This window comes from Myotis daubentonii, chromosome 4, assembly GCF_963259705.1.
Source record: "Myotis daubentonii chromosome 4, mMyoDau2.1, whole genome shotgun sequence".
NCBI lineage: Eukaryota > Metazoa > Chordata > Mammalia > Chiroptera > Vespertilionidae > Myotis > Myotis daubentonii.
In genome coordinates this window covers 109,148,285-109,163,903 of record NC_081843.1, presented here as the reverse complement: position 1 = coordinate 109,163,903, position 15,619 = coordinate 109,148,285, and the positions used below count along the sequence as shown (strand labels likewise).

Genomic DNA, 15,619 nt, shown 5'->3' with positions numbered 1-15,619 from the left:
GTGAGAGTACCGGGAACAATTGTTTGTTTGTTTTTTTATCAGGTTTTTGTTGAATTGCCTTCCTGGGTGCAAAGTCCAATCAAAGGAGAGACATTTCATAATTCTTGGCCTGCTGTTTTCTCGTATTGACAAGTATATTCAGGAAATGCTCAATTGGCTGAGATTAACAGCAGCGTTAAAACCACAACAAAACCAACCAAGTGTTGCTCATCTTCAGAGACTCTGAGGAAAAGGGAGTGTGTAATTAGGGAAAGAAAGGTCTGTTAATAATTTCCATAGAGGCATAAACTCAGAATTAGTAAGAGAACTGTGCTGGCTGGAAAGGGAGGCCACACAGAGAAGTCCCAATGTCAAAACGAGCTGTGTGAGCCCACATGGGAAAGGCAAAGTGTTGGATGCATTTATAACCCGGCTTTCTTTACAGGTGTAGTGCGTCACTTTGAAGAATTCAAGTGAACTCCCTAAGGCAGTGGTTCTCAACCTTGGCTGCACATTAGAATCACCTGGGAATATTTTTAAAATCCTGATTTCTGGGCATCATCCTCTGGAAATTCTGTTTCTTTGGTATGGGGTGGGGCCACAACATTAGTAACAAAGAAACAGAATTTCCGGAGGATGAGGCCCAGAAATCAGGATTTTAAAGATTCCCAGGCGATTCTAATGTGCAGCCAAGATTGAGAACCACTACCCTAAGCAGTGATGGTGAACCTATGACATGCGTGTCAGAGGTGACACGCGAACTCATTTTTTTGGTTGATTTTTCTTTGTTAAATGGCATTTAAATATATAAAATAAATATCAAAAATATAAATCTTTGTTTTACTATGGTTGCAAATATCAAAAAATTTCTATATGTGACACGGCACCAGAGTTAAGTTAGGGTTTTTCAAAATGCTGACAAGCCGAGCTCAAAAGGTTCGCCATCACTGGCCCTGAGGCATTTACATTATCCCCTCTAGGAGAATATGGTCCAGAAACACATGATCAATTATGTCAGCATGAAAGATTCTGAGATGGGACAATTTGCTCCAACCCCTCATAAACGATGCCCCTCAATCCCACTCCCTTTGTATGTCCTCCAGGACTTGTGGGAAGGGTACGGTGTTTTGGAAGTACCTGAAAAGGCGGACATCACAGCTGCTCTTAAAACACTGGTTGCGCCCTGACCTGTGTGGCTCAGTTGTTTGGAGTGTTGTCCAGTACACTGAAGGTCACGGGTTCAATTCCTGGTCTGGGCATATATCTGGATTGCAGGTTTGGTCCCCTGTTGGGGCATGTGTGAGAGGCAACCGATTGATATTTCTTTCTCACATTGATGTTTCTCTCTCTCTCCCTTCCTCTCTCTAAAAATCAATAAACAGGTATCCCAAACAGAATAAAAGTGTGGAAAAAATAAAAATCAATAAACATATCATTGGGTCAGTATTTTTAAAAATTTATAAAAACACTGCTTGCATAATAGAATGACTTGGGGGAAAAATATTGTTGAAAAAAACATTGATGCCTGCCCACGTCCACCTGATTGTAATAATTAAGCTGGAACGGGCTCTTGCATCAGTACTTTTTAAAGTTTGTGGAGTGAATTTTCAAACATTAGCACAAATGAAGACCAGTAAAGCAGGGGTAGGTTGTGGAGGTAACAGATTTAGAGCTAGTTTTCCCAGGACTGCCTTCCTTCTCCAGAAACAGTCCTACCTACAGAAAAGTTATCTGCTGTCGCCACCCTTTCTTGCCCTTTCTCCTTTTTGTGCAAAGAGCTTGAGGTATCTAATGGGGTTCCTTTCACGGGCTGTCCTGAGCTAGGTGTTTATAAACAATGTACGAGGTCTACATGTCGGCCATGCAGGATTACCTCACTCTCGCGCTCTCCGTTTCCCTGTTCTTTGGCTTTATTGAGACATCCAGCTCTTTGCTTCATTTTTCTCCAGATTAGCATCTTCCCGCCGGCCTATCTATCACACTATTTCTGAATTCCCTGTCCATGAATAAACTCCTCTCCCAAATGCAACTCCCTCATACAGCTTCCACTCCTTGCACGGGCATCTATAAACTATCTGGCACCAATCCCACCTATAAAATTTTCCACTGCTTTTCCTAAATCTCGTGGACACTATCTCTGACTACCTATCCTTTCATCGGCCTTTCGCCAGTTCATTTCACTTGGTTGAGGTGTATTTGGCTTCTGGAACTTCAGACTTTGACAAAAAGAAACTAGTGTTTGAGGACCAAACCCATTTCAGACTTGTCAGTGAACAACATGTAAGCCCAATTAAATGTAATAGGGGATGAGGCTTTGCAAATCTTAAACTCTCTTTAATTTTTTCCTCTTTTAAAATTATGCTTTCTTGACACTTTACAACTCCCAGGCTGAACCCTGAGGCTTGTTCCCAGGAAAGAGACGGTAGAATCAAAAAGCAATTGATCACATGTGCATCTCAAAGCAGTGGGGACAACCCAGGTTATTATGCAGAAACGGTGAAAAGACTGCCGGTCTGAGAAAGAGAGGGGGGAAGACAAAGGTGGGAGAAGCAGGCTGGGAGATGTCTGTTCTGAGAAAGTTTTTCAGGCCAACTACCCAGAATGGAGCCAGCAGGATACGTAGGTTGAGGTCAAAGATAGGTGTTTCTGTCCTTGCCGTCTGAGACACTGGGAGAACAGCTTCCAGACTTTCCCAGTGTGGGGAAGCCAACTCAGAATAAGAGTGTTTGTGCCATGTGCTTGGCAAGACGGGAGGGACTGAATTTGGCTCCCTGGTTTCTTTGGCAATCAGGGGCCACAGAGGCTGTCAAAACTCCCCTCTGACCTGAGGAGGGAGATCAGAGGTAGCTGGCAGGCTTGCTGGGAGGCTTGCTACCTTAAGGGCAACCTGGGCCTGGAACTGAGGGAAAAAAATGGAGAAGCTCTTACAATCAGACCTCAGGAGCCCAGTGTTACGAGGGCCAAGGTGGGGGCCCAGGCAGCAGGGAGAACCACCAGGCGCTGCAGGGCCCCCAACTGTATGGAGAGGAATAGAGTCCACAATCTTCAGTCAAAAGCTTTAGCTGCAGGTAACAACAAGGTAGGTGAGGTGACGCTGCAGAACTGGAAGAACCAGAGGACAGCATAAGGACCTGTCTGAGGATCTAGCCCTTTCTCAGCACCCCCTCCACCCCACACCCCCATAATACTAAACACTATCATGGAGAAGAGCAGGAAGAAGGAAAGGCATTTGAATTACTGAGCACATATTTTTATATATATATATTTTATTGATTTTTTTTACAGAGAGGAAGGGAGAGGGATAGGGAGTTAGAAACATCGATGAGAGAGAAACATCGATCAGCTGCCTCCTGCACACTCCCCACTGGGGATGTGCCCACAACCAAGGTACATGCCCTTGACTGGAATCGAACCCGGGACCCTTGAGTCCGCAGGCCGACGCTCTATCCACTGAGCCAAACCGGTCAGGGCCTGAGCACATATTTAAAAGAGATAGTTACTTATGGAGGGAGTAATAATGACAGGATTGAGGTTACACATTGGCACCTTCACCCAGCAAAGTGGAGGCACGGGAGGAAGATCAGACTGGAGCAAGAAAGAGAGAAATAAAGCAGGAACTAAAAAAGCAAGGAAGAAAGTTACATTTTTCTTTGCACACAAGTGCTGTGCAAGAAATGTTTGAGACCTTGTTAGGAAACACATGTGTCTTCTCCAGACATGTTCTGCTAAGCTTTCTTCTCTGGGGACAGGGCTGGCTGGTAACGACAGATGAGTTAAGTCGGGAACCTGATCCCGTTTCTGGTCCAGCATCATCTCCTTTATTTACTTTTCTCTCTTTGCTGACTTGTGCTTTTCACTGCCACGGGGGTGTCTGTGGGTGCTGTTGATGGGCTCCTAGGTGTCTCTCTGCTCTGTGTTTACACGCTCAGTTTTTAACATTTACAGCTCAAGGGTTTGTGTTTGTCAAATTAAAAGATTAAGAAAGTCATCACCACTGATGGGCTTTTTAAATACTGAAGACTTAAGATGAGAGAATTTAAGTAAGCTGCATGTCATGAATATGTAGGTTTGACCAGTTCGTTAAGAGCATGCTGCCACGGGATGGGAGGTTTTGATGAAACTACACAGCAGCATTCCTGTTAGAAAATGGAATGTGTGATCAGTCTTCCTCATTGACCACACGACATGCATCTAACCTGACTGTAAGCGGATGCAGGATGGGTTGCTATTTATCATGGAGAAGAAATTGGGAGAGCATCGCTCACAACCCATCGCTCATTGTGAGTGGTCTGAAGCTCGCATTAAAAACAAACAGGCTCGCGTGTCAACCCTGAGTTAGAATGGACTAAATGTGAGGTTAAATTGCTGTGTTGCATTAGAACTAGAAAATTCAAACTTTGAAGTGTTAACTAATCCATGCTGAAAGTGAGCTCTAGAAAGGTCAAATGGTGATTAACTTGCCGAATTAAAAATGAATGAAAACATATTTTTTCATGCATTTTTGTGACAAGCATATTGGTTACAGGAAAAGTACTATGAATAAAATCTTGGCGAATGTAAGATATGCCATAGGAAAGGGGGTGGTGCCAGTTTTGGAGGCAATGGAGTGGTTAAGTGGTCAATTTGAGGTGAAGTACAAGGACATTGGAGACTTCACTTTAGCCATTTACTAGCTCTTCGACTTTGCACCTTAGTGCCCTCTTCTATAAAATGGTGGTGGTGGTACTGACAGCCCAACTCAGAAGTGATATGAAAATTAAATTATTGATTTGTAATACATTGAAGAATAGTGTCTGTAGGTGGTAAATTCTGGGTAGGTTGTTATTATTCATTGACTTCTGTGACCTATCCCTGAATCCACTCTTGTTTGCCAAATCTGGCAGTGTCATGCTTGCAATGAAGTAAAATGGAGAGCTACAAAGCATTTTATTTTATTATTATTTTATTTTTTCCCATCACCATTTATCCCCTCTATACCCTCTTCCACCTCCCTCTGTCCCAATCAGGAAGTAAGAGCTCAGGAGTTTTACAGTCCTCCCCTCTATATCTTTCCAACGGATCCAACTGAAATGGCACAGCCCTTGAGTTCAAATTAGGTTATGTCAACAATGAAACCTACCGTGCAGTGGCTTTTAATTCCCTACCTCCTTCCAATTTTTATCGTCTCTGGTAATTCTCACGCTACTCACACATGGAAACTAGTCGGTCCTCTGCAGTCTTTGGTTCCACTTTCTAGTCAAGGTACCTTGCCCTGGCTTTGCTGATTATGCCTCCCATGTGCTTGTCTTCTGCCCAGAGGGTGCTACGAAGTCAAAGACTGCTGTGATCTGCATTTGGTGGTGGGCCAACATTGGGTTAAACTATCATCTGGGCATGTGGGAGTCGCATTGGCTAATCTACCACCCATTTCCAAGGTCTTCCTGCCAAGTCTGGCTTCATAGGCATGCTACCTGCCCAGTGCTCAGGGCTCAGCACTCAGAAGGGCCCCATCCTTGCTTGAGTGCTCTATTGTTGCCATCTTGAAATTCTTAATTTCATGTTTGAACTTTTGTTTTGAAAGCAAAGTCTGATGGGAAAATGAAGCATGCCCATGAACAGAGGAAATACACATGGAAAATGTCACCCCATTTGTACAGTGTTTATGTTGCCCTCTGAACATGAAATTCAGGTGAGCTCATGAGGTGTGGGAGTTCAGTCACTCAAAGCAAAATTGAATGTAAGGTAAGTGGATTATGTCCATGACTAAGTGACAGCTCTGAGAAGTCGCACTGTTCCTTTGAACTAGAACTTGCTTCCAACACAAAAGAAACACAAATGACCAAGAAACACTGTCAGGCCTTTCTTATTAGTGTTCTGTCCCTGCATTAGCCACCTACTTACGCTGAAGATAATGACATAGAAAGAAAAAGATAGGGCAACCCAGAGTTTTTTCTCCCCCCATCTTTCTTTACTGAGTAGTAAACTAGAGTCTACTGTAGAATGTATGTGTGTCAGGAAGTGAATTAAAAACAGTTGAGTTAGTATGTACAGTGTTTCCATTGTTCCAGAAGGAAGGTAGTACAGTGCATATAGGAGTTATGAAATGCAAATTGTATAATTTCAGTGATTCCACTTATGAGTTAAAGATCAGTGGTAAAACTCATGTGAATATCTAAAATTTTAATTTTTCTTTGCTTAGAACATTAAATAGCAGATAAAATACACCACAATATGGGAGAAATTGCAGAAAGAAGAAAGGAAGTTGATACTTTAATGTCCCAAAGGGCACTCTTTTCCTGTTTTTTGAACAAAGGAATTTTATTTTGCCCTAGGCCTCACAAATTATCTAGCGAGCCATGTCTTTTCCCTAACTATCTTCACTATAGAAGTTGATAAAACTTTAAGCTTGATTTCCCAGTCTCCCTTGCACCTAGCAGTGGCCATGAGGCATAGCTGAAGTCCACCCGGAATCCTTGGGAACTGAAATGCCCAGAACTAAGAGGAGGCATTGAATTGTGCTGCCTTTTCCCTTTCTGCTCTCCTTCTTTGGAGCTCTGCAGCCATTTTGTGACTATTAGGAGCCAAAAGGCTATAAAATTTGGAGTGAAAAGCTTGGGAAAAGTCTGTGTCTTTGAGGGCCTTGTTGAGCTAAAACCAGCAGCCATTAATCTAGATTTTTTTATGTGGGAAGAATAGCCCCTACTAATTTTAGTCACTGAGTAGCCCATACTCTCATCTTCCCAGAGATGGGCACTCATATGATTCAGCACACCAGAGAGGGTTAGTAATTAAGTACACTGTTCCAGAGAAGTAAGGGCAAACAGGGTCCTTCATTGGGTGAGTTGACACATGGCTGGTCCTTGTTTATCAGCATTGCTGTAATTAGGACATGTTAACAGGCTGTGGCCAGTTCACAGCCTTGTATATGTCCATGTTTGGCCCATCATCTTAGAACATGGGTCTTAGTTATTTTGAATGGAAGGGAATTAGTTAAAACCTTTCCCAGCAGGAGTCAGGTGTTTTAGTATTTAGAAATCTCCTCCAGCGGTAATAGCTTGACTATTTGCCAGGGGCTTTTGGGGAGCTCCCATCTCTCACTAGAAGACTTTGTATTGAACCTTTTCGGGAATTTGGGTCAGAGTCCTCACTCATCAGTTTATTGCAGAGTCAACAAACTCCTGAGTTAGCTTCGTCCTCTGTGCTTCCCCCTCCCTGCTTTTAGCACAGGAAAGACACAGACCTGTGCTCTCTCTGGACACCACAGATAACATTTTGATGGAAGAGTTGAAATCACTTACTGAAAAGATCTCCCTACCACAACACTCAGTTTTACAATGAAATACCATGGAAACCACTCTCTGAAGAGGTGGAGCAGATCACAGCCATTCTCAGACACGATGGGGCAAAAACAGAGCCCACCTCACAGGGTAACGATATCTACAGAATGACATTCTGTATAAATGGTAAAGCACCTCACAAATGCAAGATCATCTTGAGAAAATCAATCCCTTTTCTTTTTGTATTGCCTTTGTGTGAGACATTTGGGAGCACGCTGACTGTTCAAGTTCAGCCTTTAGCTTAGATCTCTCTGATGCCTAACTGAAAGCCTCTTCCATGTAGAAGAAGGTTACCATAAAAGATGGACTTCTGGCACCCAGGTCCAAGTAGCACCCGTGACTAGAGAGATTATAAAGAAGAGGTCTGTTCCCACTTTGCTGGGACACTTCAGTAAGCACCTTCCTCTGCTTGGTCAACAGTAGTTCCCATTATGCTGAAATCAGTGTCCTCCTCTAGCACACATGAGCAAGAATTAATCTCTGGCAAGATCTCACAGAAGCCACCTGGAAATGGTACATGGGCTCAGTGGGTTAGACACACTGCAGACATCTGGATACATCAGGTAATTTGTGCAACATGTTCTAATCAGCAACCATCTTCACCCTTGGCTTTCTGGAAGCTGCTTTTGTGTGGAGTATGTTTCTCTATATTCTACTCATTGTTGTCAGAAGGAGGGCAAATGTTCAGGTAAGGGGAAAGGTAAACAGTAATATTGAACGTCCCATAACAGTCAACACAAATCAATGACACCCCCCGCCCCCACCATACACACATACCAAATTTGTCTTATTCGTAGAGGAATCAAGTTTAGCACCAACACTTCTGTACCCAAGCAAGGCCTGCCTTGGGGTCAATTTCCTCAAACATCTAGGTCTTCTTGAAAAGAATGGGAGCCTCGAACTTTTATACAGGGGAGAGTGTTTAAGGGTATCCTAGGGTTAAAAATAACTGATCATTGGCCAGCCCACCTCATACAGAAGCGCCCCTGAATGGCCTGTGCTAGCCTGAGCCAGTCCAAGTTGTGTCTTGGTGAGGCCAAACAAGAACAAGAACAAGCAAAGAGTAAAAGGTGTGAGCCAAGAGTTCACTATTAAGTGATGTTTATTCCTGACGTCAGTTGAGGTTGTGCTGGTACAAGGGCTTATCCACTGTCCCATTAATCTCCCAGGAAGGAGGGATGTAGGTCTGAGAGAGGAGAATAAGGAACTGAAAGATATCAGATGATAATTTACTTACGGTCCTATTTAATGCATCCCCACTTCCTCTTCATCTTTATGACAATTCACAATGTATAATAACTAACATTTCTTCCTTAGGTATATTTTATATCTTGACCCTAGCACATCAACACAGAATAGGGGTTATATATTAGAATAAACTGATGGTAACACATGAGATTCTGCCATTCCAGTTTATTGAAATGAGTAAATTTATAGCTTTATTTGCATATAGAAAGTGCACAAGAAAACAAGTATGTATAAAATATTTATGTGGCTGATCATCACTTTAAAAATTTTTCTACTTTCAAAAATTCAACTATCTAGAAATAATTGCCTCCAGTTTAGCACATGTAGGTATTTGGACATATAAAATATTATTTCAAGTCTGTGTTTATAATGACTGAGTAGGAAGCCAGATGGAAAATTATGCCAAATATGAGGAGCTATTACCATTAAACATAAAACCATAGGACTTTAGCTTGGACTAGTTGGGGCTAATCAATAGAGATTCATGAGGCCAGCATCTTATTTAGATAGTAAGCAGTCATCCTCTTCTTCTACCTAAAAGTTACATTGTATGTGGTTGTTTAACACCCACAAGAACCTGAGCATTAGGGGTCAAGAGACAACATTAAAAACCCAACAAAAACAAACAAAACTCATTTTGGCAAGAACCAACCCTCCGGAACTGTGCTAGCAATAGGACTGAAAGTGAACTGGGCAGTTTCCAAGGTTAAAGGAGAAAAATATTTCAGACATTAGGTTTGCAATGATAGGAGGAAACAATTGTTCTGCAGGTTTTTGTGTATGTTTTTTTCCCCTATTGATCTTCCAACTAACCATGAGGTTGTGGCTTCCAGAAAGCTTTCCAGTTACTTGATCAAGGTCTAGCATACCCCAAATAAGCACCTAACATATTTGGCACAATCACATTTCACTTTGTGATGTGTTGTCCTTCATTGCTGAGTCGAGTTCGGGTTTTCTTCAACATTAACTGCTCTCCTGGAACTTCAGCTCAAGAGGATGGCCCCCTATTCCACAGAAAGGATAAAGGTTGTCCCATTTGCAAGTCTAGTTACTGGGATTAGCAATTACTGAGAAGGTGACAAGAGTTCAGATCTGTGAATCATTAGATATTTTGCCCCACAAAACTCCCTTTCTTGTGAAAAGGAAGTGATGTGAACCCAGGAGCAAAACTGATTGAAAAGAGAATCAAAGGGAAAAGGAGAGGAGACACGAAAAATGCATTTCCCTCATTGGCAAGAGCTAGCAGACTGGAGAAAGGATACTCTCGCCCTTGAGAAAAATACGATCTTCAGAAAGAGGAGAAGTTATATCTTTAAAGAGGTTCTTGGGTGTGTCGGATTCCAAAGTGCCTACAGAGAAGTTGGAGTTGCTTCAATTTTACTTTAAAAATTCTCTGGAAGTGATGGTGTGAAGCAAAATTTAAGAAGGTGCCCTGCTCGACTACAATTTTTAGGCTTTATGCTCTAAAACGGAACCCCCAAACAACCTTGAACAGTAAGGATTTTAAAATTTATTCAAAGCAGTCTGATCTGAGGGGTGGCTGCATCGCACAACCAGAGGGTACATGGTAGAATGTTCTAGAAGGTTTTAGGGACACAATAGGCAAGGGCTCAGGTAGGGAAACTACTTCATTTATATTTAAGCTAGAGTGTTTAGATTCTTAATTTATTTAAAGCTATAAGATTCAGTTTAGCGTTAACCTAAACAGAAAGTGAGAGACACTTTACAGGTGGAAGAGGCAGCAAGAAATAAGGCAGCAGATAATATGCAAAGCTGGAACAAGGGCAGCGGTCAGGACTAGTGTGGCAATCAGCTTTGTCCTTGACTGCTAAGGCCAACCTTTCTGTTCCTCTGGAAAGTCAGCAAGCCAAGTTCCTAGAGAAGTACGGAGAAGAGAAAACCCGTGGTTAGAATTTTTGGATTGGATATCAATGCATTAAATATCAAGCCATTATTTAAAATGTCAGTAATAGTAACTCCTAGGGCTGATGCAAGAGGGTCAAATAAGATAATAAATGTAGAACCTGTAATAAAGTGCCTAACACAAGTGATCAATAATGTTAGCTATTTTCTCCCATGATGCGTCCCCTCCCAATCTGTTAGTTTAGCAGGTTGGCCAAGATTATTCTTCCTTCAAGACCTAAAGAAAAAGGAGCCTCCAAGGAGAACTCTAGTCAATTCAATTTAGTGCAAACAGTTCTCCCACGCTCCCAGTGTAGTTTATATTTTTCTATTTGTTCAATGCTTCTCCTGGAGAGGAGGGTGAGAATGAGTCTCTGCTAGGACTTCTAGTCTTCTATGTATTACACTGTCTTATTAGCATTACAAACCACCTGGATGCTTGTTAAAACCAAGCTTTTCTCTTCAGCACCACACAGGGATACTTTAGGGCAGGGGTGGGCTCTGGAATTTGCCTTTCCAAAAATCTCACCCAGTTCTCTGAAGCAGATTTTATGAAAAAGCCCGTAAGAAACACTGTAACTGTAGAAACGCATTGAGCGGGAGATGATCCAAATTGCAAATAAACTCAGTCTTATTGTTGTCAGATAGAAGATGGTTCTTTTCACTCTTTCTATGGGTCTCCTGAGCCAGCTATGCCCATCTCCTAAATGCAGATATACCTCCTTCCCTCCACTAACTTCCATCTTTTAATGTCAATCAAAGTTGCTTCCACTCACTGTTGAGAAAGAAAGGGTGGTTATATCAATAACTTACTTAGGATGAAATCCACTAGTGGGAAGGATCAACTTTCAAACTCATTGGCACTGACACTGTTTTTGAAAGAGGTATTGGCAACTGTCCCACTTTGGGATTTAATGCCATCAGACTATTTAAGACTAGCTTTGAAGAACCTCACAAAGAAATAAGTACTGATTTGGGAGGCAGAGTATTGTGATCATTACCTGTTTAGCTGACCTGTTTTGTGGCTTCGGAAGGTTTACAGATTTTGAACCTTCTATAGCAGTGATTTTCAACCAGTATGCCAGAATTCTTAAAATATGCAATATCTGACTATTTAGTCAGGGGCACTGACCTCTTTTCCCTTAGATTTTCAAATGAAAAAAAATGACAACAGCCAACACTACAATAGCCATCCAGTACAAATGAATCAAAATTATACCTATTTTTTTGTCAGACTGGCAAAAAATATAGTATTTTTTTGTGTGTCACAGTATTTTAGTAATTACTTTAGGTGTGCCATGAGATGAAAAAGATTGAAAACCGCTGTTCTATTGGAATCAAGTAATTACCAGGATGCTTTGTAATCACTTAAATATGAAGGTAAAACAAAACAAAACTAGAAAGCTGTAGGTGTTGTTATGTTTTACTTCCATAGATACCTGAAATATCAAAAACAAAGGATATGATAGAAATCCACATGCCCAGGGGTCTATTACTACTTTTGATATATCCTATATAATAAAGGGCTAATATGCAAATAGACCAAACGGTGGAATGACCGATCACTGTGAGGCACACTGACCACCAGGGGGCAGATGCTCAATGCAGGAGATGCCCCCTGGTGGTCAGCACCGCTCAGCCAGAAGCCGGGCTCACGGCTGGTGAGTGCAGCTGCAGTGCCGGGAGCCTCTCCCGCCTCCGCAGCAGTGTTAAGGATGTCCAACTGCTGGCTTAGGCCCTCTCCCTGGGAGCGGGCCTAAGCCAGCAGTCGGACATCCCCTGAGGGCTCCTGGTCTGTGAGAGGGTGCAGGTCGGGCTGAGGGACCCCCCGCCTCCCCTCCCCGACTGCATGAATTTCATGCACTGGGCCTCTAGTATGTATGTATGTGTGTATATATGTGCAATATACATATATACATATACATATATACATATACATATACATATATACATATATATATGAACACCAGCCTAGTCATTATAAAAGTGGCTAAGTATAGATTTTCATGTCTATTACTTCTAAATGATAGAGACTGAACCTCTTCCCAATTCTAAAACTGAAACTTCATCCTCACCCCCTACGCCACCCTACTTACAGAAGTTATGCAAAAGGACTTCCGAAAGGATCCCTATATACATCGGGAGATGCGGGTTGAGGAGAAGTCATCTATGGAGATACAACCAACCAATCAGTAAGTATACTTATAGTTATAAGAAAAAAAAATACTTAGATTTCTCTAATTTCTTTAAAATTCACATAGGTCACAGAAGGGTCTACAATGATTTATATTTGCCAGCTTGTAACTAGTGGTGTATATTTATTATTTACATCAAAATCAAGGTTCAGGTAGATTATGTTTGCTTCCCCAGAATGACAAGTATTTTTTTTCTTTTTTTGAGCTAAAGAATCATGGGTGAGAAATCAGGAACTTAAATCTATGAAAGATTTTTTAAATATAGTACTTTGGTTTGATTTTCTCTTCAAATGTTTTTATGAGCCAAGTTCAATGAGATACAAAAGACTTTTTCTATGTGATATTCATTTCTCAAGTTTAGAATAGGCATCCCTGCAAAAATCACCTTCCCCCAATTTGAGTTGATTACATGGTGGTGGTTCTCAATGATAAATCTTATTCAACCGTCCTTGATCATCACAGGATTGTTATACCTACAAGCAAGGTTAACCGTGGAGGCAGTAGCTCTATGTGGCAACACTATGATTGACAGCTTGCAGCAGCTGATACTTACAGAGGCTTGTGACGAGCTGAAAGCATTTTTAGAGAAAGGGTTCTCAAAGGCATTGTCAGAAGAGTTGGTAACTGGCGGGGCACCTTGTCTGGGAGCTGGCTTTGGTGGTTCTAGAAGGTGAAAACCAAGTCATCAGTAGACAAGCTTTCCCCAAATACAGGCAGCAGGCCCTGGTCAGGCTTATCTTAGAAAGTAAGTTCCATGGTTTTGAAATGTTCATCAATGGAGCAAACATCACCACCACATATGAGGGCTCCCAATTATTACAGGCAAACCCATCCCTCTCAGAAGAGGACACCATGCATATTGATTGACTTGAAGTGAAAGAGCTTCAGATTCCCCACTGGAGGCCATGGATCTTGGTGGAGGCTTTCCTATACAGCCCTCCAGCTACCAGCACCCATTGCCTATCAATAGCTCTTGGCAGCCCTCAAAATTTGTCACAAGAGGGCAGCACAGGGCCAGACCTTTTCTAGGGAGGTGAATAGTTAGCTTCATAAGGTAAATGGTTAAGTTGTCTCCCTAACCACCGATTAGGCTATTGGTGTGTGGGAGAGTTTTCTTCTGGTGGATTCTGTGGGCCCATATGAAGGGGAAATACTAGTACTTGTTGGCATAGTAGACGGAGAAGTGGGTACCTTACCATTGATCTTTTTCAATAGTTGGTTAGCATCGAAGTCATCGTGGTCTGCATTCTCCTGAGGGATGCCCACCTTGCTGTTGAAATAACTCGAGAAGGCACTTGAAGTCCCCGAGGAAGGCTGGTCTCCCTTCCTCGCGGGGACCGGAGGCTGCCGCAGTTGTAAGTCCTTAAACATTTCTTTCACTTCCTTGACTTCTTGATCCCCGAGGGGGTCCAAAGCAATGAAGGCATTGGTGGAGATGTCCTTTGGAGGGCCAGTTCTGGGGGGTGGTTGAGGAGGAGTGACCAGGAGAGAGGAGAGCATAGGAGGGGACTGGGCAGACACAGCAGGCACTGGAAAAATATTGCTCTGAAAAGGATTCCCCAGAGGGCTTGCTGATGACCAAGTATTGGGTGACACAGATGCTGATGGGCCCCAAACAACAGGGGCTGGAGGGGGAGTTGAGGCTGCAAAGGATGAAGGCTGGTTCCAACCTGCAACCGTCGGGCTTGTGGTAAAAACCATTGGTTGACTGAATCCGGCAGGCTGAGCGCCCATCATGGCCCCTGGGACCATGGAAGGGGACTGATTGAACACGAGAGATGGCGGGCTCCATGGTCCTGTGTGAGGGGGTGTGATTGCTACACCACCTGAAGGAAGTGAGAGAAAGAACTTATCAGGAGACAGGCTCAAAGAGGATTTCTGAGTTACAGAAAACAACTTTCCTGGAAGCATTTATAAAGCATCTACATGGCCAACGCCTTCATTCAGCCTTGAGGCTGACATGGAAATGAAGGCTCAGGTCACCAGGAGATTAACGAGCCAATACAGTATAGCTGGTATCCAAATGCAGGTGGCATTTTGATGCCCTTTCTTTCTACCACATCTTTTTGCTTCATTGGAAGGGTAACACAGACCGTAAGTACCGAGTCATGAAAAAATGGGCCCTCCTCGTACATTCACTGGTGTATTTTAAACAGCTAGAACCGAGCCTGTCAACACTATGAATACATTTATGTATACCATGGGTCCTCAAACTACGGCCCGCGGGCCACATGCAAATACAAATATTGTATTTGTTCCCATTTTGTTTTTTTACTTCAAAATAAGATATATGCAGTGTGCATAGGAATTTGTTTATAGTTTTTTTTTAAACTATAGTCCGGCCCTCCAACGGTCTGAGGGACAGTGAACTGGCCCTCTGTTTAAAAAGTTTGAGGACCCCTGATGTATACTAACCATGCTGATTATGAAGTAGCTAATTAAGATGAACCATGGGGCACTCTGAGTCACTGATTCCATCTTTCCATTTGGCAGCTGGCTACTGTCTGAGTCTTATGGAAAGCGTCTATCACGCATGTGCCTTAGGCCTCAACATGCTTACTCCCTAAAGAAACCATTTCAGAGTTGCCTTGCTTTTAAATGCTGCCAAGGTTGATACAGCTATACAAAAGGATGATAAAATTTGGTTGGGGCCAAGATACTTTCAGGTTTTTCTATACGAACATGGAGGAAAGGCCGGTTATCCCGGGAGAGCTGTTTCAAATAAAAGTGCTTCCTGCCATGTGTCACTCACTAAACTTGGCCAGAAGTTAGAACATGGTATGCAAAAGAGGAGGGGAGGGAGAAGACCCCGTGGAGCAAAAACACCTTCCGAGGTAACCAATGGCCTGTGCCCGGGGGTCTGATCTCTGTGGGGAACGCCCCGGCCTGCATCCCTGTCATGTTGATTAGGAGTAAGTGAAACCACTAAAGTCCAAGTCTCTCCAACGTTTGCTCCTCTTCCTGAGAAGCTCTTTCCCT

At 42.7% G+C, this 15,619-nt stretch overlaps 1 protein-coding gene across 10 annotated transcripts in view; it reads right to left on the bottom strand.

Moving 5' to 3' along the window:
- Nucleotides 1–8,379: 8,379 nt before the first annotated feature.
- DAB2 (DAB adaptor protein 2) overlaps nucleotides 8,380–15,619 on the bottom strand; it is a 49,058-nt gene continuing 41,818 nt past the window's right edge. For 3 of the 10 annotated variants that reach the window (XM_059694887.1, XM_059694886.1, XM_059694881.1), the window contains 4 exons: nucleotides 13,837–14,466; nucleotides 13,194–13,303; nucleotides 10,383–10,418; nucleotides 8,380–8,481 (listed from right to left, as the gene is read on the bottom strand). In XM_059694887.1, the coding sequence (XP_059550870.1) occupies nucleotides 8,410–8,481; nucleotides 10,383–10,418; nucleotides 13,194–13,303; nucleotides 13,837–14,466 (848 nt within the window). In that variant the 3' untranslated portion in view covers nucleotides 8,380–8,409. Of the gene's footprint in view, nucleotides 8,482–8,693; nucleotides 10,419–12,541; nucleotides 12,613–13,193; nucleotides 13,304–13,836; nucleotides 14,467–15,619 lie in introns of those variants that run through there. The other 7 variants (XM_059694882.1, XM_059694889.1, XM_059694885.1 and 4 more) reach the window with 5 other exon arrangements.